The 23,673-nt window shown below is 33.3% G+C and overlaps 1 protein-coding gene across 1 annotated transcript in view; it reads left to right on the forward strand.

The window, feature by feature from the left end:
• The window catches only part of PTPRZ1 (protein tyrosine phosphatase receptor type Z1), a 220,877-nt gene that overhangs the window by 153,414 nt on the left and 43,790 nt on the right, over nucleotides 1-23,673 (forward strand). The window contains exons 9-11 of the mRNA XM_060195756.1: nucleotides 8,515-8,561; nucleotides 11,435-14,990; nucleotides 19,412-19,556. Coding sequence (XP_060051739.1) covers nucleotides 8,515-8,561; nucleotides 11,435-14,990; nucleotides 19,412-19,556 — 3,748 coding nt within the window. The remainder of the gene's footprint in view (nucleotides 1-8,514; nucleotides 8,562-11,434; nucleotides 14,991-19,411; nucleotides 19,557-23,673) is intronic.

Consider the following 23,673-nt stretch of genomic DNA (forward strand, 5'->3'; position numbering starts at 1 on the left):
AGACTGGGAAAAGACTCCCATGCCTAATACAACAGAGGTCCCAGGTTCAATCCATAACACCACCAGATGCTGGGGCTTTACAATGCTTTGGTAAGATATAACAATAACAACAGTAATATTAATAATAGTAAACATGGCTACTATTCTAATGGATATATTACTGCTTTCTCTCTGGCTTTATTATTTTTTTTACTAATAACCAAAATCATTGTTTTAATCTGCATTATCAGGTAATTTTGTGGAACCCACTTTTCATTCAGCAAATCTACTGCAAAAAAATAAGCAAACCTGTTAAAATTGTAGTCTCCATTTGTAAAATAAGAGCAGTAAAGTTTGCTGTAATAACTGTGATGATTATCAGATTTAAGTTTCTGTGTAAATATTAAGAAATGTTTGGGATAATGAAGAGCTCATTTTACATATGTTTGTTTCCCTACTCAGCCCCCAAAACATTTTGTAGTAAGTATGCTTGCAATCCTAGGATCATGTGAGGTATGAAATGGCTATGCAGAGTATTTCAAGAGTTTATCTTTGAAATTTTCATCTACCTTTTGGACTTTTGGTAGTTTAGAAGAGTGCTTTCCTCTTGGTTGATTTGCTAATACTATTTCATAAAAACAAATAAAAAATATTGTTTCTAACAGTATCTGTTTGCATGCATTCTATCACGGTAAATCTTTTGATCTTAAAACATATGCAATAATTGAGTCAAGTGTTAGCCATCATGATTTGACAGTTTACAAATTTCTGTGATTAAATTTAAATTTTTCTTTTGTGCATATAAGCATTTTTAAAATAATAGAAGAGATTTACATATGTGCATGTATACATGTATATGTGAATATGCAATTTATATACATATTTAAACATACAGACAGGCTTAGAAAGATAGTTTATCCAATAAGGAGAATGGTCCAAGTTTGAAGCCCGGTGTCACATGACTATATGATAGCACCAGGGGAAGCTCTGGTTCTATGACCTCTATCTGAAGTAAAAACTGTAAAGGTCAGCCTAGGAACTATGAAATGACCAGGTATGAGGTGTCAACATCAATACAAAGCACAATGCATACATACACATACATAAATAAAAATAATTTTAGATCCTTCCCATTAGGAAATTATCTACTGAAAATTCTGTTTTTAATGGAAATGGTTATACAGTATGTGAAATACACCATATTCCAGTCTAACATATGAAAGGTAAACTGGTGGGAGTCAGACGGTAGTGCAGCAGGTCAAGCGCACATGGCACAAAGCACAGGGACCGGCAGAAGGACTCCAGTTCAAGCCTCTGGCTCCCCACCTGCAGGGGAGTCACTTCACAGGTGGTGAAGCAGATCTACAGGTGTCTGTCTTTCTCTCCCCCTCTCTGTCTTCCCCTCCTCGCTCCATTTCTCAGTCTTAACAGTGGTGATATCAATAACAACAACAACTACAACAATAAAAAACAACAAAGGCAACAAAAGGGAAAATAAATAAATAATTTTAAAATGTATTTAAAAAAAAGAAAGGTAAACTGGTGTATATTAATTTACCTTTGTAGTCTCTGCTTATCAGGATCTTAATCCTTGTAGTTACTATGATTATCATTGGGCTTTTATTCCAATGAACATGTTCATTCATCAGTTCACCATAGCTACCCGTGGTGGTGAAATACTAAATATATAGATATATATATATTGGAAAATTAGAAGTGGGTTGGGGTAGATAGCATAATGGTTATGCAAAGACTTTCATACCTGAGTCTCCAAAGTCCCAGGTTCAATCCCCTGCACCACCATCAGCCAGAGCTGAGTAGTGCTCTGGTAAACAAAGAAAAAAAAGTAAATAGAAGTTAGAATATGAATCCTTTTAAATTATAAGCCTTAGAATTTTCCCAAATATCTCCCAAATTAAGGTATTAATAGCTAGTACCTAGTTTCATTGTTAAAGGACTATTTGTCTTTATTAAGATTTCTAGTAATGTGCCTCGTGACTTGGGTATAGTCGTTTTTCCTATTGCTTTCATCTAGCATTGTGTTTTTCAAGAGCAGGTTATTCTTTTATTAGTGTAATGACTGACAAGACTGTGGGATAAGAGGGGTACAATTCCATGCAATTGTATCCCATTTCCTCCACTGGAATGTTCCCTATTCTTTATCCCTCTGGGAGTATCTACCAAAGGTCTTTATGGGGTGCAAAAAGTGGGAGGTCTGGCTTCTGTAATTGCTTCTCTGCTGGACATGGGCATTAACAGGTCAGTCCATACCCCTAGTCTGTTTCTATTTTTCCCTAGTTGGGTGGGGGCTCTAGGGAGGTGGGGTTCCAAGACATATTGATGAGGTCATCTGCCCAGGGAATTCACCTTGGTGTCATTGTATGATCTGCAACTTGGGGGCTGAAAAGCACTAAGATATAACGCAGAACAAATTGTTTAATAATCAAGAACATAAGGGTAAAAATATAGCTGATGAGATTTGGGGTTTAAATGTTGGAAGAATCTAAGAAACCTATTTCAGGTATATCCCAAGGGGTCCATGATTTACTAATTTTTGCCTGAGCCTGACAGATAACATGCAGGTGGGCTAAAAGTATTGTCTGGGAAAATATGTCAGAGTTGGGAATAGAAGTATAAAACTGGATCAGGGCAAAGAGTAGCTCCCAAATATGGGGAAAATATATAAATACAGTTAACTGTAAGTTCCATAAATCTGATGTAGAGCCCATATCTATTCATATTTAGCACAGGAGCCTGTGTAACATCTGCATCCCTGTCAGTCTGAGCTCAAATTCCATGGTCATAGCTAGAAACATTTTAGGCTGCATTCATTTCAGGACCTGTCTTCCTCAAGTGGCAGAGTATCTTGACCCAGACTTCCTTTGGAGAGTGGGGCAATTTCTACCACCATTGTTCTACCTTGAGGGCAAGGTCCTGTAGAGGCCCACAAGAGAGTTTATGATGTTGTTCCTGATGGTGATGACTAGTGATGGTGGAAAGAGGGATCTGTTAGAAGGTTAGTCCCATCATATCAATGTGGAATCTAAGGAATCCTTGACTAAGGCCCCAGATAATGGGGTGGGTTAGTAGTGACCAAAAGGTGGTGACCATTAGAGTGTGCCGGTTTCTTCCCTAATCCAGAAAAGCAGGTTATTTTTTAAGTAAAATGTGAATTCTAAGTCTTACTGAAACAGTAGCTGATTATTTTACCGTAGCTTCAGTTCTGCTTCATTTTGCTCCCTAACTGAATATCAGCTTTCAATAATACACCACCAAAAAAGTGTTTATCAAGTCATATTAGCTCCATGTTGGCCTGTATCACATGTTAATTGACCAAATATAGAACATAAAAATCTCCTGTGTTCCAAATTTGTCTTTTAGGATATTTAATACATTCCCATCACTTTATGAGCTTAGTTTAAGTATTCTATTCTAATATCTGTGCACTAGACAAATTTATCCCGGTTATAAAAAAAAATAATGGTTTAGGTATTTGTATTTTGTCCTTTGTTACACAGTGAATACACTATGCCAAAACTTTTTTGGTTTATATTTTTGATAAGTTTATTGCATATGGAAAAACTGATCAAACCTGTATTTTCTGTAGAAGTGATTTCTAAATGACTATTTTAGACTGAGTCTGTATACAATGTGCAATATTGATGTAAAACTTTTACATTTGTACAGAATAATAAATGCTATAACTTAATTTCTGTTTGTTCTAAGGATCTGGAGGCTAATTTGGATACACCATTTAATCTCCATGGAAATCTCAGACTTACAGAATTTTAAAGCAGTAGTTATGTTTTAGTAAAAAATGGTGTTGATTTGATGTTTCATTATAATATACCTCTTAAAAGCCCAAGGGTAAAATTCTAGGTATATTATTCCTTAACTATTTCTCAAATAAATTGCTTGATTGAAAGCAAATTTACCCAAACTTTAAGTTCTTTTCATTTTTTAAAGAAAACATGAGAACTTACCCTTTTCAATCCTAAAAACTGCAGTGACATTTCAATACATATATTTTGAATTGATTATTTAAAATACGTTGTTTTAAATATTATTTATAATAAATATATCACAGTAGAAATTCTGATAGTATCATTATCTTCTGGGTTAGTATGACTATAAGATTTGAAGGTTGTTTTTTTATCATTTCTTTGACTAATGTAGATATAAGTGACTTTTGAGTTTGCTGTTAATTTTGTTTACCTAAGCCATCATTTCATCCTGTCAGGCATGTTATTACATTATCTTCCTTATAACACTCTGAGATAGCCTATAAAATTATTCTATCAATAAGCACTTTGTTAATAATGTATTGTTTATTGTTTTGTCAAAATAAATGAAAAGACCATTATTACCTTATTCTTTTAGAATAGATTTTTAAATTGATTTCTAATATTCTAATCAATGTCTGTGAAAGAAAAACTTAATCTTCCAAGTGCTCGTTTAACTTTGTCTAATTTAATTTACTGCTTGTGCTTTTAAATTACATTTGTTGTGTATAACAGTATGGCCTTAAACCAGAGTTTATTAAATATTATTATAAATTGCTATTTCAACATTAATAAATAAATTTATATTAAAAAATAATTTAAGTTTACCAAGGAAAACTTTTTTACAGTTAAACAGAAATATATAGTCTTTTCAAATACTATGTGGAAAATTATATTTATGACTTAATAATACACATTTATTTATTTGGAACTAAGATAAATTTCTCTTCAGTAATATAGAGCTAATTATTAGACAGTTATAGAAGTTGTTGTTTAAGTGCATGGGGCTTGATAAATATGTGTTCATGGTTTATATTCATGGTGAATGAGATCAATACATTTTCCTGTGTGTTCTTCAGTTATGTTAACAGCTATCTTTGTTAAATCACTATACATCTACCTGTGGCCTGCCTACAACATATTATAGTGTCAGGCTTACAATATAAGGTCTTTTAAAATTACAGTTTGAAAATGTTGTGATCTACATTGCCTTTACTTTTTACACTAAGAAAAAGCTTACTTTGAAACAATTAAATAAGCCTTGTTTGCTAACTTATGTCAGCGTTGCCTTTTTTGTGTTGTGGAATATTACTGTGTCACTCACATGCTCTTTTGGAAAATCTAGGATTACATGTGTCTCAAAGCAAAGCCACAGTCAGCTAATAGTTTTTATTAGTTATCACACAAACATGAGCTGTAGTCCACTCAAAAAAAAAAAAAGAAAATCTTGATACTCTTTACTATCAGACACTTTTTATCCCTTGTAGTGTCTTTTTGATAAAGTGAGAAGATTTAATAACCAGTAGAAGTTTTGTACTAATTAGTATAACAGTAATGTCCGAGTTATGTCAATTACTGTTAAAGCAACAGTCGTAATTTGTGAGGAAACAACAGGTGGAAGGGTTCTCAGTACAAGGCTTTATACCAGTCACCACAGCTAGGCCTTTGAATGCTATGTTCTTGAACTTTCTAGAAGTAGGGTTTTAGAATCTCCATTAATATAGAAATCGTATTCTAAAAATATTTTATTTGAAATGGTTCTTGAAAACATACCAAAAGACTACTGGTTTACATGGGGAAAGTGAGAGGGAGAGAGGAAATACTCCTGAGTAACCCCTTAATTTTAGTCAGTTCAAATGATCTGAGTCTAACTGCAAATCAGAATGAATACCATTCAAATCAGGTCTATATTACCAAAATAAATTAAAGTCTCATATTTTGGGTAATGTGATCATTGAGAGTACTAGAAAGCAAAAAGCATCTCTAAAGGCTTCTTAAATCTCTGAACTTAAAAGAGATGGGGGAGGGAGGAAGCTCTAAGAAGATTTCTTATTTATTGCAGTAGACAGCAAAGTTAATTATAGTTGAACTTATTTATGCTCTCTAGTGGTATGATTAGATAATATTACATATTTTATGGCCGTTAATAATTTATGCTCTAGTAAAAGGATCAAAATAAACCAAATGCAATGTACATAGTGAAGACTGAAAGAAAAGGAGATCAGTTTTCAGTGTAATCATTGCTCTGATGATTTGTCCATTGAAAATATGAAGTTAGATGAAGTAGATTATATTGGCTTTATTTAAGTTATAAAGCATTTTTGAATATGTTGAAGGAAATTTACTATACTTAATATTTTCCATAACATATCAATAAAGAAATTTTATAATATATATATAACTAGCAAGTATTTTATTATTATTTGCCTACATTGGTCCTAAAATATTTTAAAGGTGTATGAAAAAGAGTAGCTACATACAAGAGCATTTCCAATCAAGTAGGGATTGCCTCATAGACTAAATTTGAAAATTTTTACAACCTGGAACTTCTCTAATTCTAGAAAATCATGGTTGTCACAGTTTGGTTGCATCTCATTTTTAAATTCACAGAGTTGCTTTTCTTGGGAGTTAAAACGGTTGTTTCAGTCTATGGGCATACCACCCTAAACATGTTTGATCTCATCTGCTCTTGGTAGAAACAATTATTTCAGACAATTACAATAATTTCAATTTGAGCATGAAAATTATGAGATGGACATAGTAAGGACAAAAATAAATAGGACATCACTAATGATCAAAAAGTTTCCAATGCTTTCATGGTAAATTATAACAAGAAAAATATAATTGAGAGCTAACAAGTAAGACTATTTTACTAGTAAATATGTTTATTTTTATAGCACAAGAAATTATTCAGGCTAAGTATCTTTAAGGCAGATAAAGTCAATAGTATTAACTTTAGCTAAATCCTCTTGCGATCTGGCTCACTTATTAAATTTATTTTAATTATCTTCCAAATATAATTTATGAGGGCCAGATGGTGGTGCACCTGATTGAGCGCACATGTTATAATGTGCAAGGACCAGGGTTCGAGCCCCCTGGTCACCACCTAGAAGGGGGTGAAACAGTGGTGAAGATGTCTCTCTGTCTATCTCGCCCTTCCCTCTTGATTTCTGGCTGCCTCTATTTAATAAACAAATAATAAAGTAAAAATAAAACTCATGGGCCAGGTGGTGGTGCACCTAGTTAAGTGCACACACTACAGTGCACAAGGACCCAAAGCCCCTGGTCCCCACCTGCAGGGGGAATGCTTCACGACTGGTGAAGCAGGGATGTGGGTGTCTCTCTGTCTCTCTCCCTCTCTGTCTCTTTGTCCCTTCTCAATTTCTCTGTGTCTCTATCTAATAATAAATAAATAATATTTTAAAAACAAAGAAAAAATAGAATTCACACACATAATCATATTTTATTGCCTTAGATTTCTTCATATTTTGTTATTTTCTGATGGAAAATAAGCTCAAGAAAGTGTGTATTACAAATCAGATGGGGATTTGATAAATATTTAACGTTAGTTTAATAATGCCTTTGAAGATTTCCACAGAGCATGTATTTCCTTTAAAGATATAAAGAGGCATAAAATGTAGAAGAGAGACAGCATTGAGAAAATGAATTTCATAAACATTGGAGATGAAATAAATTTCCATAAAATAATAATAATGCTCAAGCCCTCACAGTAATACTGTCACTCCTTTCTGATTGCTCAGACAACTCGGTCAAAAAGAAGCACGGTAGTCCAGGAGGTGGCACAGCACAGAGTTAGACTCTCAAGCATGAGGTCCTGAGTTCTATCCCTAGCATCACATGTGACAGAACAAGTCTCTCCCCACCCCAACTTCTATTGCAAATTAATAATTTTTTAAATAAAAAATAATCAAGTTTGTTTTTAAGTGAGCATATTTGAGTGGGACTGGAGCCAGCGCCTAGTCTTTCCTGCTGTGTCCTGACAGGTATTGTTTTAGAGTAGGGATATAAATAGGTGAGAAATATAGTAATTCTATTCAGTTAGGAAAATTAGATTTGAATGAAGCTGACAGTTTAGTTTATCACATAGAAAGCATATGTCATTTTTTTCCTGAAGAGAAGGCAGAAGGGTCACTCTGTTCGATCATTCTTGTTGCCAAGTTAAGTTGGACCTGCTGGAAATCATTCTCCTTACCTGGTACAGTACCTTTATGCAAATAAGTACATACCCAAAACCAAAGAGTAGAAATAATTTTGGTCTTCAATCAGAAGAATACCATAAAAGAAAAGTAGCTGGATTTGAAAATAAAATCATTTAATCTTCTTAAAACAAAACAAAGCAAACCTCGTGCTTCTTCGAGAATGAAAGTAAGTCTGCGTGGATTAACAAACGAAAAAAAAAAAGTGTTTGGGTCTCTATACTCAGTTATTATGAATATCACTGTCTCCTTTTCTTTCCTGAGCTACAAACAAGGAAACTGGAGTATAGGATAAAAGTAAATGTTCTGAATGTGATTTCCTATGAGTTTGTATAGTGCTGTCTTCTGTAATGTCCAGTTAGGTTGAACACTGAAATTTAAAATTTTTATTCTGAGATATTCTGAATCTCCAAACTTAAAAGTCTTTATCTTTCCACTCACTCTTTTACCAGAAGAGAAATCCACACAACTGAAATAATGAAATAAGACTTGTAATAATTCTGTTTGTTGTTGTTTTTTTTTTTTTAATTTTGTAGAACTCGACCTCTTTCCTGACTTAATTGGAACTGGAGAGATACTCAAGGTACACAGCTATTTTTTTCATTCCAGTGCTTCAAAATTAAAAGCATCCTTTGAAACCATTGCGTAGGTTTCGGGTTACCAAAATTCATGTTGCATCATTTACTGTAGAGTAATAGAATTGATAGACATGATTTTTTAATGAGAAAAATACAAAAGATTAGTTAAGAATGATAAATACAGTGAATGCTGAAAAATAATTATAGCTAAAACTGGAATTTCTCAGTGTTCAAATATCTCTAAGTGGCTTAAACCACACTAAACTGATTTTTAAGATTTCCACAGTTTACTTATAATTAACTTAATCAGTAAATGTCAAGTTAATATGAAAGGTAAGAAAAAATATAAATTGTATATATTCTCTGACCCATTTATTTGTCCTAAGCTATTCATATTTAAATGTTTGTTGGTAGAAAAATAGCCTTCAATTAAAGAGGAATTTACAAATGTTTGTCAAATTTAACACTGCCTTGAGTTATAAAGTAAAAATAACTGAACATGGACGTTGACAGGTCAATCCATACTCCCAGGTCCATACTTCCAAAGGGATAAAGAATAGGAAAGCTATCAAGGGAGGGGATGAGATATGGAGTTCTGGTGGTGGCAACTGTGTGAAGTTGTACCCCTCTTGTCCTATGGCTTTGTCAGTGTTTCCTTTTTATAAATAAATAATTATAATAATAATAATAATGATGATAAAATAAAATAAAAATAACTGCATTTCATCCTAGGTCTAACTTGCTACTCATCAAAATTTACATTATGTGTATAATCTGGGTGTGATTGTTCATACTATGTATATATGCATATGTACATATGTATTATGAGCAAATACAGTTTGAAAACTAATGCAGTTTTCTAGCAATAAATATAAATTAGCTTAAGGTTTCACAAACATAACTGACTTGCTTTTTTCTCAGCTTTAAGAAGAGATGAATTCATATTTTGCTATAAGATGTATTCATTCTTTCTTAGAGTCAGTAGTACTCTATTATGTATACATACAGCACAACCCTTAAAATAGTTACAGTTCAGAAATTTATAAAGTAATGATACAATATTATCCTTCTTAAAATGTTGGCATGAGCCAAATTAGCTACATAGAGAGTTTAATTAATTAATTGGGCAGTATTGATGTATGTATAATCCAACATATTTATTAGACTCTCAAAGGTGTTAGAACCTCAGTCTATAAGTGAAAAAAAAAGTAAAATAGATAAATAAAAGAACCTCATAGTCTACTCTCAAATCTATTAGAAAATGAAATGGAGGATATGTGCATTTATGTGTGAATAGTTTTGCCAAAAACACATAGTAAAAAGAAAAGGATGAGTAGTGTTGCTTTAAGAAAATTTTATAGTAACCTACAAGTTTACAGTAGAAAGATAATGGCATGTGAGATATTAAGCTAAAAATAAAAAAAAAAACAGTATTGTTGTGATATACTATAGAGGTTTTTTGGGTCATATGAAGAATATAAGTAGCAATCCTTTTAGGAATTTTAGCTATGAAAAGAGAGGTAAAATGAATACTATACAGTAAATCACAGATTTTCTTCTCTCTCTCTCTCGTTCTCCCCTTCTTTCCCTCCCTCCCTTTCTCTCTCTTTGCCACAAGGTTATTCCTGTAACTCAGTGCCTGCATGGCAGCTCTACTACACGCAATGGTGATTTTTGCCTTTTTAAAAAATTTTTAACTTCCTAATAGAAACATTGAGAAATTAACAGGGGGAGAAAGTAAGACACCTGCAACAGTGCTCCACCATTCATGAAGTTTCCCCCTCATAAACGTGGAACCAGGTGATTGAACCAGGGTCTTCACACATGGTGTCCTTTGCACTATAAAGGTTGAATGTGTAAGGCATCCATTTAAATAGGATACATATAAGCTCACAAGAATGATCTGTTTGGGAAAACAAAGTTGAAAATGCAAAACAGAAGGAAGAATTTATGTTGAAATGCCAAGAATATAGGGGATAGTATATTTAAAACTCAGGAATTAAATCAGCTGTAACAGGATGAAAGGTGTAGGGGTGCATTTAATAGATTCGTGTTTCTAATGCTTTAGTGTTAGGAAAGCCTGCTGATACTCTTCAAATAGGAAGTCCATCTACTGAGAATTATAGAAAAAAAATGTATAGAGATGAAGAAATCGTTTGAAAGAGTTGGTTAGACAGATGTGTTCAAGGTTATTTTAAACTTTGCATGTTAGATGTCTAGTCATGTGTTTAGATGTCTCCTTGGACATGACTAAGTATTCATGAAAGACTAGGTCACCTGATTGTTGTTTGTACTGGAAATACTATATTTTAAACTAGTACCAGAACCATATTTTGACAGGCAGTCTTTTGAAATGCTTAGGACTTAATTAGAAAGTACTAAAAGAAAAAGCAAAACCCTCTTCTAGTCTTAAATTGTCCCCTTATGATGACGTTACACTTATGATTTCATGAAATATACATTGAAGCATTCCAAACATGTTAAGTACACTGGTCCTTGAAATAATTACATTGCCATAAAAACCTAACTGCTGTTTCATTTATTGTCAGATGATCTATGCCAAAGAAGCATAAAAACAAAAAATGAATTACCAAGTTGAACTATGCTCACAGTAAATTAGTACACATATGTGTCTTTTAAAACTGGATAGTATTTATTTCCTTCATAGCAACAAAGGAAAGGCATCCAAAAATAGGGTGTTTCCATTAAGTTTAATTACACTCCATAGAGAGTAGATAATAACTGTTGTGGAGTTTGGATTTCAGTGGGATATTGTTTTACAAGAAGATCCAAAGATCCCATAAGTGAAAAATAACTGTAAAACCTACTGAGATTTTGCTTTTATATTCTTTTATGTTCTTTTTTTTTTCCTTCAAAGCAGATAGAAGATGGAAAAGATATGGAAGAAGGCACTAGTGTGAATCCTGGCAGAGATACTGTCACAAACCAAATAAGGAGAAAGGATCCCCATATTCCTACTACATCAAATTACTATCGCATAGGGACTAAATACAATGAGGCCAAGACAAACCGATCCCCAACAAGAGGAAGTGATTTCTCCAGAAAGGGTGATGTTCCCAACATGTCTTTAGATTTCACTTCCCAACCAGTCACAGAATTAGACTCCAGAAAAGACTTAACTTCACAGACTGTGACTGAACAGCCACCTGACAGCCAGGAGGGCACTTCAGGTTCTCTAAATGAAGGTTCTAAAATTGTTCTCAGGTTTCCACAAGTGAATGTATCTGGGACTGTACAGCCTTTAAATGCTGTTTCTATAATGGAATCTCAAGAGGTATCAACTGACATCAGTGAGGAAGAGAGTTTATTGATCAATTTCAAGCTGGATGCTGGAACTGACGATTCTTCAGGCTCCACTCCTGTAACATCTACTGTGCCATTCATCTCTGTGAACATATCCCATGGGTATGGATTTTCTTCAGAAAATCCAGAGGCAACAACATATGATACCTTTACACCAGAATCTACAAGAAATACTTCAGAAGGCTCCGCTTCGTCAGGTCTAGACGACTCTCTAAAAGATCCTTCCTTTGATGGAAATGTGTGGTTTCCTAGTAGTACAGGTGAAACAACACAGCCTGATGTTGGATCAGGTAGAGAGACTTATTCCACAGAGATACATATTGGTGAACCTGATAAGACAACCGAGTCCTCATCTGAAGATTCCCTGATGTCACATGGTCCCTTGGTCACAGATCTGGAAATGCCACATTATTCCACCTTTGTGTACCTGCCAACTGAGGTAACCCCTCATGCTTACACTCATTCCTCAGGACAACATGATTCGGCCTCCACAGCCAATGTGGGACACTCGCAGACAACTCAACCAGTCTACAATGGTGAGACACCTCTTCAACCTTCCTACAGTAGTGAAGTCTTTCCTCTAGTCACCCCTCTGTTGCTTGACAATCAGATCCTCAACACTACCCTTGCTGCTTCGAGTAGTGATTCGACCTTGCATGCCACGCCTGTGTTTCCCAGTGTTGATATGTCAGTTGAATCCATTCTATCTTCCTACGATGGCGCACCTCTGCTTCCATTTTCCTCTGCTTCCTTCAGTAGTGAATTGTTTCGCCATGTGTATACAGTCTCTCAAACCCTTCCACAAGTTACTTCAGCTGTTGAGAGTGATAAGGTATCCCTGCATGTACCTCTGCCAGTGGCTGGGAGTGAGCTGCTACTAGAGCCCAGCCTTGCTCAATATACTGATGTGGTGTCACATCAGACCACTACTCATGCTGCTTCAGAGACGCTGGGATTTGGTGGTAGTGAATCTGATACCCTTTATAAAATGCTTATGCTTTCTCCAGTTGAAGCATCCAGCAGTGATGTCATGGTGCATGCGCACTCTTCAGGGCCTGAACCTTCTTATGCCTTATCTGATAAGGAGGGCTCCCGACACCTTTTCAGTGCTCTTTACAGTTCTGCAATACCTGTGCATGATTCTGTCGATGTAACTCATCAGGGTTCCTTACTTAACAGCCCTGGCCACATACCACCAGTGCCTATGTCTTCACTAATGACCCCATCTGCTTCATTGCTGCAGCCTACTCACGGCCTCTCTGGTGATGGAGAGTGGTCTGGAGCTTCCTCTGACAGTGAATTCCTCTTCCCTGATACAGATGGTCTGAAAGTCCTTAATATTTCTTCACCTATTTCTATAGCTGAATTTACATATAAAACATCTGTGTTTGGTGATGACAATAAACCATTTTCTAAAAGTGATATGACCTATGGAAATGAGCCCGAACTAAAAATTTCTTCTTTCAGTGACATGATTTATCTTTCTGAAAGTACAGCCATGCCCAACTTGTATGATAATCTAAATAAATTGAATGCATCTTTACAAGAGTTGCACATGTCCACATCTAGCACAAAGGGCATACTTTCAGGGCCTCTTGCTTATACTACCACTAAGGGTTTTGACCATGACATTAGTCAAGTTCCAGAAAACAACTTTTCCGTTCAGCATACATATACTGTATCTCAAGCGTTTGATGGCACTTTGCTTAAATCTGTACTTAGTGCAAATTCAGATCAAGCATCCTCTGACCCTACTTCCACTCAACTCTTATTTTATGTGACCTCAGCTTCTTTTGCTACTGAAGCATTGCTGCAACCTTCCTTTCAGGCTTCTGATGCTCACACATTGCTTAAAACTGCCCTTGCAACTGTGCCTAGTGACCCAGTATTGGTTGAAAGTCCCAAGGTTGATCAAATTAGCTCTACAGTATTGCATCTCATGGCATCAAGTTCTGCTTCAAGTGAAAACATGCTACATTCTACATCTGTACCAGTTGTTGATGTTCCTCCAACTTATAATATGCATACTGCTTCACTTCACGGTTTAACCATTTCCTATGCAAGTGAGAAATATTTTGAACCAATTTTGCTTAAAAGCGAAAGTTCTCAACAAGTGGTACCTTCATTGTACAGTAATTATGAATTATTTCAAACTGCCAATTTGGAGATGAACCATGCCTTTCCTCCAGAAGGAAGGCATGTACTGGCCACTCCTGTTTTATCAATTGATGTACCACAGAATACACTTACAAATAAACTTATTTACTCTGATGAACTTAGCACCTCCACCAAGGGTTCTATTCCTGATGAGGTGTTCACTGATGTTCCGACGGTTGCTTCTGAAACACTTACTACTGCTGATCATTCTGTTTCTTTAGGAAATGTCTCTGCTTCCATTTCAGCTATTTCTCCCAACAGAGATGATTCTGTAACCACAACCAAGTTGCCGTTTCATTCTAAAACAACTTCTGAGCTGACTCACAGTGCCAGATTTGATGCTGATTCAGTGGGTGGTGTTGGCAATGGTGATACTGATGATTATGATGATGATGATTATGATGGTCAAGATAGTGATGGCTTATCTATACATAAGTGTATGTCATGCCTCTCCTATAGAGAATCAGAGGAAAAGGTAATGAATGAATCAGACATCCAGGAACACAGTTTCACGGATCAGAATAACCCAATCTCATATTCATTATCTGAAAATTCTAAAGAAGAAAATAAAGTCTCAGGTGTAACCTCAGACAGTCAGACTGATATGGACAATCCTGATAAATCACCACCAACAGATATACTATCCAGAAAGCACAATGATGGGAAATGGGAAACTGACATTCAGACTGGCACTGGCCTGCTTCCTTTCACCCCAGAATCTAAAGCCTGGGCAGTTCTTACAAGTGATGAAGAGAGTGGATCAGGGCAAACTACCTCAGATAGTGTTAATGACAATGAGACTTCCACAGATTTCAGTTTTCCAGATGTTAATGAACGAGATGTTGATGGGGTCCTGGAAGCAGGGGACTCAGAAATAACTCCTGAATCCCCACAGCCCTCCACACCGACTTTAAATAGTGGGCATTCAGAAGTGTTCAACATTTCAGAAGCAGGTTAGTTATGGAGCAAAGGGATAGATTGAGGTGTGTTGGTTTTCTTCCTTAAAAAAAAAAGAAAGAAAAATCATGGGAAAATAGAACATGGTAAACCAACACCTCACTTTTTAAAATTCAGAAATTCAACAGATTAATATATAGCTTTTAAGAGTGTGATTCTTATCGACTATTCCCAGTGAATCTGCAACATTTTTTGGTCCTAAAAGTTGAATATCTTCAAATTAGATAAAGTTTGTATCATTATCAGTTCCTCATATTCATATTCTATATGTAAAAACAGTTATTTGTGCATAGTATGCCTTTAACATACTGCTTTTTAAAAAAGAGATTGGATAAAGCTATTTTTAATTATGATAAGTTTTCTATCTACTCACATTCTAAAATGAATTGCAAAATAATTCTATAGAATTATAAAATGAATAAACTCTAGTAGTAATATGAGATAAACATCTGTGTGATCTATTCCATGTTTTTAAAGGTTTTAGGTTTTCTTTTTCTAATTGTGCTTGTTTATTATCTTAGTGTTGCCTAAAGAGGGCAGTGTGGGCTAACAAAATACGTTCCACTTTGTACTTGTTTGTTATACACCTTTCTAACAAATTAAATGGTGAGCAATTAATATGCACAGTATGTATCGATATTGCATGACAAGATGTAAATCACTACAACATTTTCTGTAGAAATGCATTTCATTTGTTAATGTATTTTATGCAAATTAGCTACTGGCCAGATGTTTCTTAGAGATTACTTGCAGCATATATAATACAGATGTTTGTTTTAAATGTCAAAGTGAAAAGAAAAGGGGAATTCAGTACCATAGACATATGAAATAATAGCTAATTTCATTTAATTGCTGATAATTTTTAATTTTCTTTTTTAATTTATAGGCATTTTTAGTAATTATAATAATATTTAAATATTAACAACAAGTCACCAGGTTGGCTAAAGTGATATATTTTACTCCAAACAGGTGACTTTATCATACAGAACATAGCCACTAACGTCATCTTTACTATTCTCATCCTTTGAATTAATCATATACTTTTCTTTCAGTGCAGCAGCATTTGGGAATTTCTACATTTTAAATAAGAAATTGTTTTACGTTCTGGCTTGATACCTATTTAACATTTCATTTCTGTTATAACTCTTATTCTCTCATATGTGAGACTAGATAATAAATTCACAGGTCACTATATTCAGTAGTGTTTTAACATATATGAGTTGTTATTGGGCTTTTATTTTCAGTTGGTTTGTTTTATAGGAAAAATTACCATGAATTTACTATTCTGTATAACCAGACAGTGACATCATCAATATGTTCTTGCTACATTATGCTTTATGGAAAGACTATAAACATTGTTAAATGCCAAACCTAGAATTGCTGAATAAAACTTAACAAATTTTTTCAATGAACTAATTAGATTTATTTCATTTTTAAGAATATGCTTTCCATTGATAGAGAGGAAATAATAGAAACATGATATTCAGTATCATCAAATAACAATATAATTACTGAAGAAAATAAGATCAAACACTATTAGTGGAAAATTTTCTGTTTTTAAAATTTTGCATGGAGTGTCTTATGCAGTCAAACTATATTCACAAATCAAATAAGTCTCTTTATCAAATGCAGATAAATTAAATCTGAAACCTCAATCTTATTTTCTATTTCTAGAATACAGAACAATTTATAAAACATTCCTCGAAATAACATAAACTAAATGTTAGTATTTACAGTTTAGGAATATATAACCTGAGAACCAAAGATATTGGATTATTTGATACTGGTAACATAGTTCTTTGATGCATAACTGAGCTGATACATGCTGTGCATCTCTTGATTGAGGATAATAAAATGTACTTATTACTTAGTCTTATCAAAATTACATTCACCATCCTCAAATATATTTTGAGATATTATTCTTAGCTTTTATTTCTTAAATAAAAGCTAAGATTTTTATTTGTTCATTTAACTTACTTTATTACACTGCTAAGCATATCAAAATAGATATCTTAGTCTAAGTTAGTGAATTTAAAAATAAGAAGTATTTGTTTCTCATTATGATATATAGGAAAATAGCTGGTTATATTTATCATGTGATAGCTCATATTGTACAAAATACTGTTGAGTTTAATATCTAATTGTCATGAACTAAAAACATTCTAAATTTTCTATCTAAAACTTTATTTTAAATCAGCTCTCCCAAACAGCTTATAAAAAAGTCTTATAGTACAAAACAATATGTGTATATGTGTGTAGAGTGAATATATATACATATATATTATGTATGCACAATATAGATGATAATTTGCTATTTGTTTTTATGTTATACATTATACACATATGATCAGACATATCTTATATATATGTATATACACACATTAAAATAAATTATATATGTATACACTTATAAATGTATGCATCTATATAAAGATTATTATAAATATTTGTGGTTATTGAGGACCTGTGTAATTATATGAACTCATTTGCATATAAATTAGTATGCATCACTTGTTCTCAAACCCAAAAGGCATCAAACTCACCTGATAAGTTTGTTGAAACGCAGATTTCTGGTCCTTTCCACATTTTCTGATTTGGTAGACTTGGTCTGGGTGTAATGAGGCCAAAAAAAAGAAAATTCTAGCAAGTCCTAGTTGATGCTGATGCCACTTTTCTAAGGATCTCACTGTAAAACTGGGATATAGACAACAACTACCATTTATAATTTCTAGGCACTTGAAATCTTGTTAACTAAACTATTTAAAACCACAAACATTCCGTTTAGGTAACAATATTTACAATAAAATGTGATGATAATTATGCCTAAAGCAAAATGCTTTTGCAAGTTGCATAAGGGATTTTCACTTTTGCACCATAAGCCAGAGCTGAGCAGTGCTCTGGTAAAAAAAAAAAAAAAATCATATTTAGACTTCTAGGTGAGACTTTCACAAAATGTAATTATTAGACATATTATTAGTATAATCTAATTAAATTTGAATTTCTCACAAAAATATTAATTATAGCATGAATCAGCCAACTTACAATATTTATAATTTTATGAATTTTCCTCATGTCAGAATTAATTTTTAATAGTGTATCCATAATTATAAGAATAAACATCCTTGGAAACTTACCACATATTTCTTGTATGCATTTGCTATACAAGTGGATTCAATTATTGACCTTTTCTATTTCAGACGTTTTAATAGAGAAAAAGAAAGCTGTCGTGTTAAATCCAGCTTCTCTGCAGTTAAATTTAGTTTAGTATTTATACATGTATGTTACTTTTAAATTACTAACTTTTAAATGTTTAAAATGAAATTGGTTCCTTTGGCTCATGTCAATAAAAGTAAGACTAGTCTAAAATTACCAGTTGTATCAAATTTGTAGAAAGCAATGTAGACACTGAAGGGAAACCCAGATTTAGTTGTTTCAGAGATTTCTGAAGCTAGATAACGCAAGGGAACTTACTGTGTAGCAGTGTCAATACATCATTCTATAGAACAGTTCTGATGTTCAGTTGGGTTGGTTTCCTGCTACACACATTTTAACAAGGAAGCAAAGATTGTGACTGACCACTGATATATTCTGCAGTTGTGAAATTTTGTAACACTTGAAAGAATACAGTCATTTGTAGCAATTTTCAAAGTGTTAATAATCTACTGAGTGGTCATAAAAATAATATTCTATCTTTTGAAAGTAGCCCAGTAATAGAATTTATACATTTTTATAATTTCCACTTGAATGTTTGACAATAACTTTTGTCTATGCACCCCTTAATTCACATTACAAGGTATTGTGTTTTTGTATAGTTTCATAGAAATAGCAGTATTACATAAGTTTCGAGTGTGCCTCATCAAAATGAGCTTCTTTATAAACTGTAAGCTTACAATAAGTCCAAACATGGTAAAACTGACTTATATCTAATTTTTAAATAGTTTGATAGATTGAAGGGGTAGTCTTATGTAAGAAGGGTATCCTGTGATTCATGAAATTATTAGTTATGCCCAATAATTTATCTAATTGTAATACTAAGTACATTACCATTAAAATTAATTTTGTACAATCAAGATTATATATGGTGATGCAGTAAGTAATATTGTTTTTTCCTGGCCATTATATTTTAAAAGTACTTATATTTCTTTCTTTAACACTTCCCTTTTCTTTTTTAAAGTATGTTCATTTCTTATCAACTGGGTACCAATTGTTACGGATATTATAGTCCTTCAATACTGTTCATGTTTCATATGCGTCAAATTTTGTTTTGCTTATATTGACTTATAATCACAGATATGTTTTGCATGATAAAGTCAAAAATTTTAAGGTAAGCATAACAAAGAAAGTTACAGTTATTCAGTTGAAAAATGTAGTTTTCTCTTATGCTTAAATATCAACTCTCAATTTTCTCCAACTACAGTGGCCAGTAATAGTAGCCATGAATCTCGTATTGGTCTAGCCGAAGGGCTTGAATCCGAGAAGAAGGCAGTTATACCTCTTGTGATCGTATCAGCCCTGACTTTTATCTGTCTAGTGGTTCTTGTGGGTATTCTCATCTACTGGAGGTAAGTTGAGTGTAGCTGAAATGTATTCCATAAAGCTCAGGTTCTTCCTGTTTCTAATCTGAAAGGTCATCAAGTGCATTCAGAATCCCTTTTACTTGAGAGCTGCCAGAAGTTTATCTAGGTAATTATGAATAAAGTGAAAGTGTGAATGCAAAGCATTGTAACGAAAGATTTGACAGTTCTTCAAACTTCAATCAAATAAAGGCAAAATGGAACATCAGTGTCCTCAATATTATGTGCAGTATTTTGACAGCTGCACTATCATATTAATCTGATTAACATTAAAATGTAACAACATTTGACATAAATCTTAAAGCTCCTTAGAGCAGATCCTTCAGCTATTATAGCTTTCTATTTCTTTTTTAGATAGAGATGGGGAAAAGGCAAAGAATGTGTGTGAAAGGCATCATAGCACCAAGCTTTCTTCAGTGGTGCAATGGGGGGGCTCCAGGTTTGAACCTGGATCACACACATTATCAGAGCAGTATAATATCCTAATGAGCTATTACATAGGTCCTCAATTATTATAATTTCTAAAGCTATTCAGAAAAGTTGACTTTTAATATAGTAAAAATTTTGGGATTTTTGTTGTTGTTATAGTGAATTTTGTACAAGCTGAAAACTAGCAGCAAAAGAGAGTCAGGGTGTAGCACATTCAATTTAGTGTGCATGCTACAGTGGTTAAGGCCCCGGATTCAAGCTGCATCTTGAACAGCTGCAGGGGGCTGCTTCCCTCTCTATTCCCTTCTTCCTTCTTAATTTCTGTCTCTATCTAATAAATAAATAAAATAATAAGAAAGTAATAGCAAAAGATACAATCCACATACAAAAACAAGTCAAATGATTAAATTATGAATATAATTTTAAAATAAAGTTAATCACTACCTTGAAATGCATGGGATTCTAAATTCATTATAATTTCCTTTGTGGATGAACAGGGCTGCAAGTTTCTCTTTCTCCTTCCTTCCCCTCCCCTATCAATTGCTGTCTATAGTATTGAAATAAAAATAGATAAAAGGGGATTTGGCCATCAGGAGCAGTGGATTCATTGTGCATACACTGAGCCCAAGCTATAATCCTGGTGGCAATAAAAAAATTAAAAAAAACTTTTTAATAACTCATCTGTATACCAGGAAAGGATACAACAGAATACTTTGCACTTTTGTTTTTAAAAGTATTCTACATAAAATCTATAATTTATTCTTCATCAACATCTTTCTATAAGTTTACATCACTATTCTTTATGTGTTAGCCTACAATATATTTTCTCATTTTATTCAAAAAATTTCACTAATGACTGGATTCCATTTGCCTAGTATTATGCTAACTGGGTAAATATTTTTTTTAAAAAATGAACATAGGAGAGTTAGTATTGTCAATAAATTTACCCCCATTAAGGAGAAAGCATTTTCATGAAAAAGTCACAAAAGCAAATGTTTCCCAAAAAGCAGCATTTCTCATGACATCTTACACAAAACTGTACATTTGGCAGCTGAAGTGTCTACTGTTAACAGTGATCAGAAAACACTGGCTCTTGGTAAATCAGAAAGGGCAAGGTAAATGCAAAATGAATGGTTCAAACTGGATAGTAGTCAGAAAGTGAAGGCAAAGGCAATGGGCATTTCAAACCAGGGCACGTGAAAAGAGAAGACAGAAGTAGAGATTAACTGAGTATTTCTGAGACAATAAGATAGGAATATATAGTTGCATATGGTTGGACATTTGTTGATTAAGACAGAATGTTTTCATGACCAGCTAAACTTTCTTTCGGTCTTTTTCTTTCTTTCTTTTCTTTCTTCCTTTTCTTTCTTCCTTTTCTAACCTTTCTTTTTTAATTACCACCAGAGAAATTTCTATAGAAAATTGCTAGGTGTTTCCCCAGAGACACACCCTACTAGGGAAAGAGAGAGGCAGACTGGGAGTATGGACCGACCAGTCAACACCCATGTTCAGCGGGGAAGCAATTACAGAAGCCAGACCTTCTACCTTCTGCAACCCTCAATGACCCTGGGTCCATGCTCCCAGAGGGATAGAGAATGGGAAAGCTATTAGGGGAGGGGGTTGGTTATGGAGATTGGGTGGTGGGAATTGTGTGGAGTTGTACCCCTCCTACCTTATGGTTTTGTTAATTAATCCTTTCTTAAATAAAAAAAAAAGAAAGAAAGAAAATTGCTAGGTGCTTTCTGCTTGCACAACAAATCCACACTCCTGGCAGTCATTTTTTCCTGTCTTTATTTCTTTCTTTATTTTATTTATTTATTTACTCATGATAGAAATAGAGAAATTGAGAGGAGTGATGAGAAAGAAAGAAAGACAACTATAATAGAGAGAAAGAAAGACAACTATAATACTGCTTACGACCTTGTGATGTTTTCTTCCTATGGGTGGAGGCATTGTTCTTGAACCCCTTTACCATCATTGGCACAATTGTTCCAGTTTCAGGTTTATGTTTATCATATTTTCCCTGTAAATGATTAATGAAAAGTGTGATTAGACAATTTTAAGATAAAAAGAAAAACAGAAACAAATCCTGCTTTATAGAAACAGAATAATGCTCTAATAAGGATGTCATTGTTAAATATAGCTAATACGTTGAAATGACCCTCATAATTGTTATGCTTAATATTTCAAGTTTATTTTTTTTAAATTAAAAGTAATTGTCTTATCTAATGATTTGCAGATCATAGAAAATTGAACACTTCAGAGGTTTTTATCTTTTGTCAATATGGCTATCTCATCAACATAATTAGGATTAATAAGATAAAATTGTACAGTGTAGTATGGAACGAGAACCCTGTAATCTTATAATCCTGTGAACTACTATTAAATCACCAATAAAATATTATTAGTACAATATTAATTGACCTTCAGTAAAATGTTTCCTTTTTCCTACACAAACAACATTTTGTAATTTGAATACAGAATGCATTACATCAGAGTATTCTGAGTTTTATATACATATTTACGTATACTAAGTATTCTACTAAAGTGAAGTACCCTAATGAATTCATTTCAAATTTAATGTATTTGTCATACACACATATATTTTAGGTTAATTCACTTCAGCATGTAACTTTTTAGATAAGTCATATAACAAGGGAATTTATATGCTGTGCTATTAAATGACTGACTTCTTCAAGGTTAGTGCAATTTATTCAAATTTCATTATAGATTTATTTGTAAAGAGCATGATATATTAGTCTATATGGAAACATTTTAAACATTCATGGAAACAACAGTCTGTAGGAAAGTTTGAAGATCTAATAGCAATGCTAATAGTAAAATTTAATTGAATCTCTAATAGTAATAGTCCTTAAGAGTTTTTCCAAGTTGAACATTGAATCTAGTTTTAGGAGGAAAGATAATCTCTAAATGATATAATAAATTTGTCTTTTATATAATTTGCTTAATACAATATTTATTTTTCTGTTTTATATAAACCTTAAAAATTGTGGTAGCAGGAAGATAAATCAAATTCTAGGTAATAAAATGTAGATCACCTTGTTCTGTCACTTGTTATATGGCCTTAGATATGTGACTTGCCCAACTAGAAATTAGTTTCCTTTTACCATCTGAAAAGAAAGTTCACCAGATCATCTTTAAGGTTACAGTCAGATCTTCTTTAGGAATTTTCTTTATGAAGACGGCAACATAATGACTATTACTTTGTATTTGTATGGCGATCTAAAAATGGAATAATAATTACATGTTTCCAACTTTTAATTCTAAATACTGTGATGAAAAGGTGTAAATTAAATAATCAGATTAACATTGATTGATAGGACCTATGTCTACAAGTTTAAAACAGTCATCACTTTTTTCATCGTGGCTGAGTGATAATTAGCAGGAGACATAGTTATCAACACTTAGCACATAGACGTGCAGACACTCACTGCTTATACAGAACAGATGGACTATAGGTATTGAATCTTGTCATCCACTAAATAATATGCCTGGAATTTATTTTCCAGATGTTTAAGGTATTATTTACTTGAGACAAATCTTAAATTTCTAAGATACAAAATTATTTCAGTAAGATTTTCAAAATAAATAAAAATTCATTACAAAAATAGGCAAAGTGTTGAGAGCTTTTTATAAAGTTAAAACCTGAAATATA

This window comes from Erinaceus europaeus, chromosome 8 (genome assembly GCF_950295315.1).
Source record: "Erinaceus europaeus chromosome 8, mEriEur2.1, whole genome shotgun sequence".
NCBI classification, from domain to species: Eukaryota; Metazoa; Chordata; class Mammalia; order Eulipotyphla; family Erinaceidae; genus Erinaceus; species Erinaceus europaeus.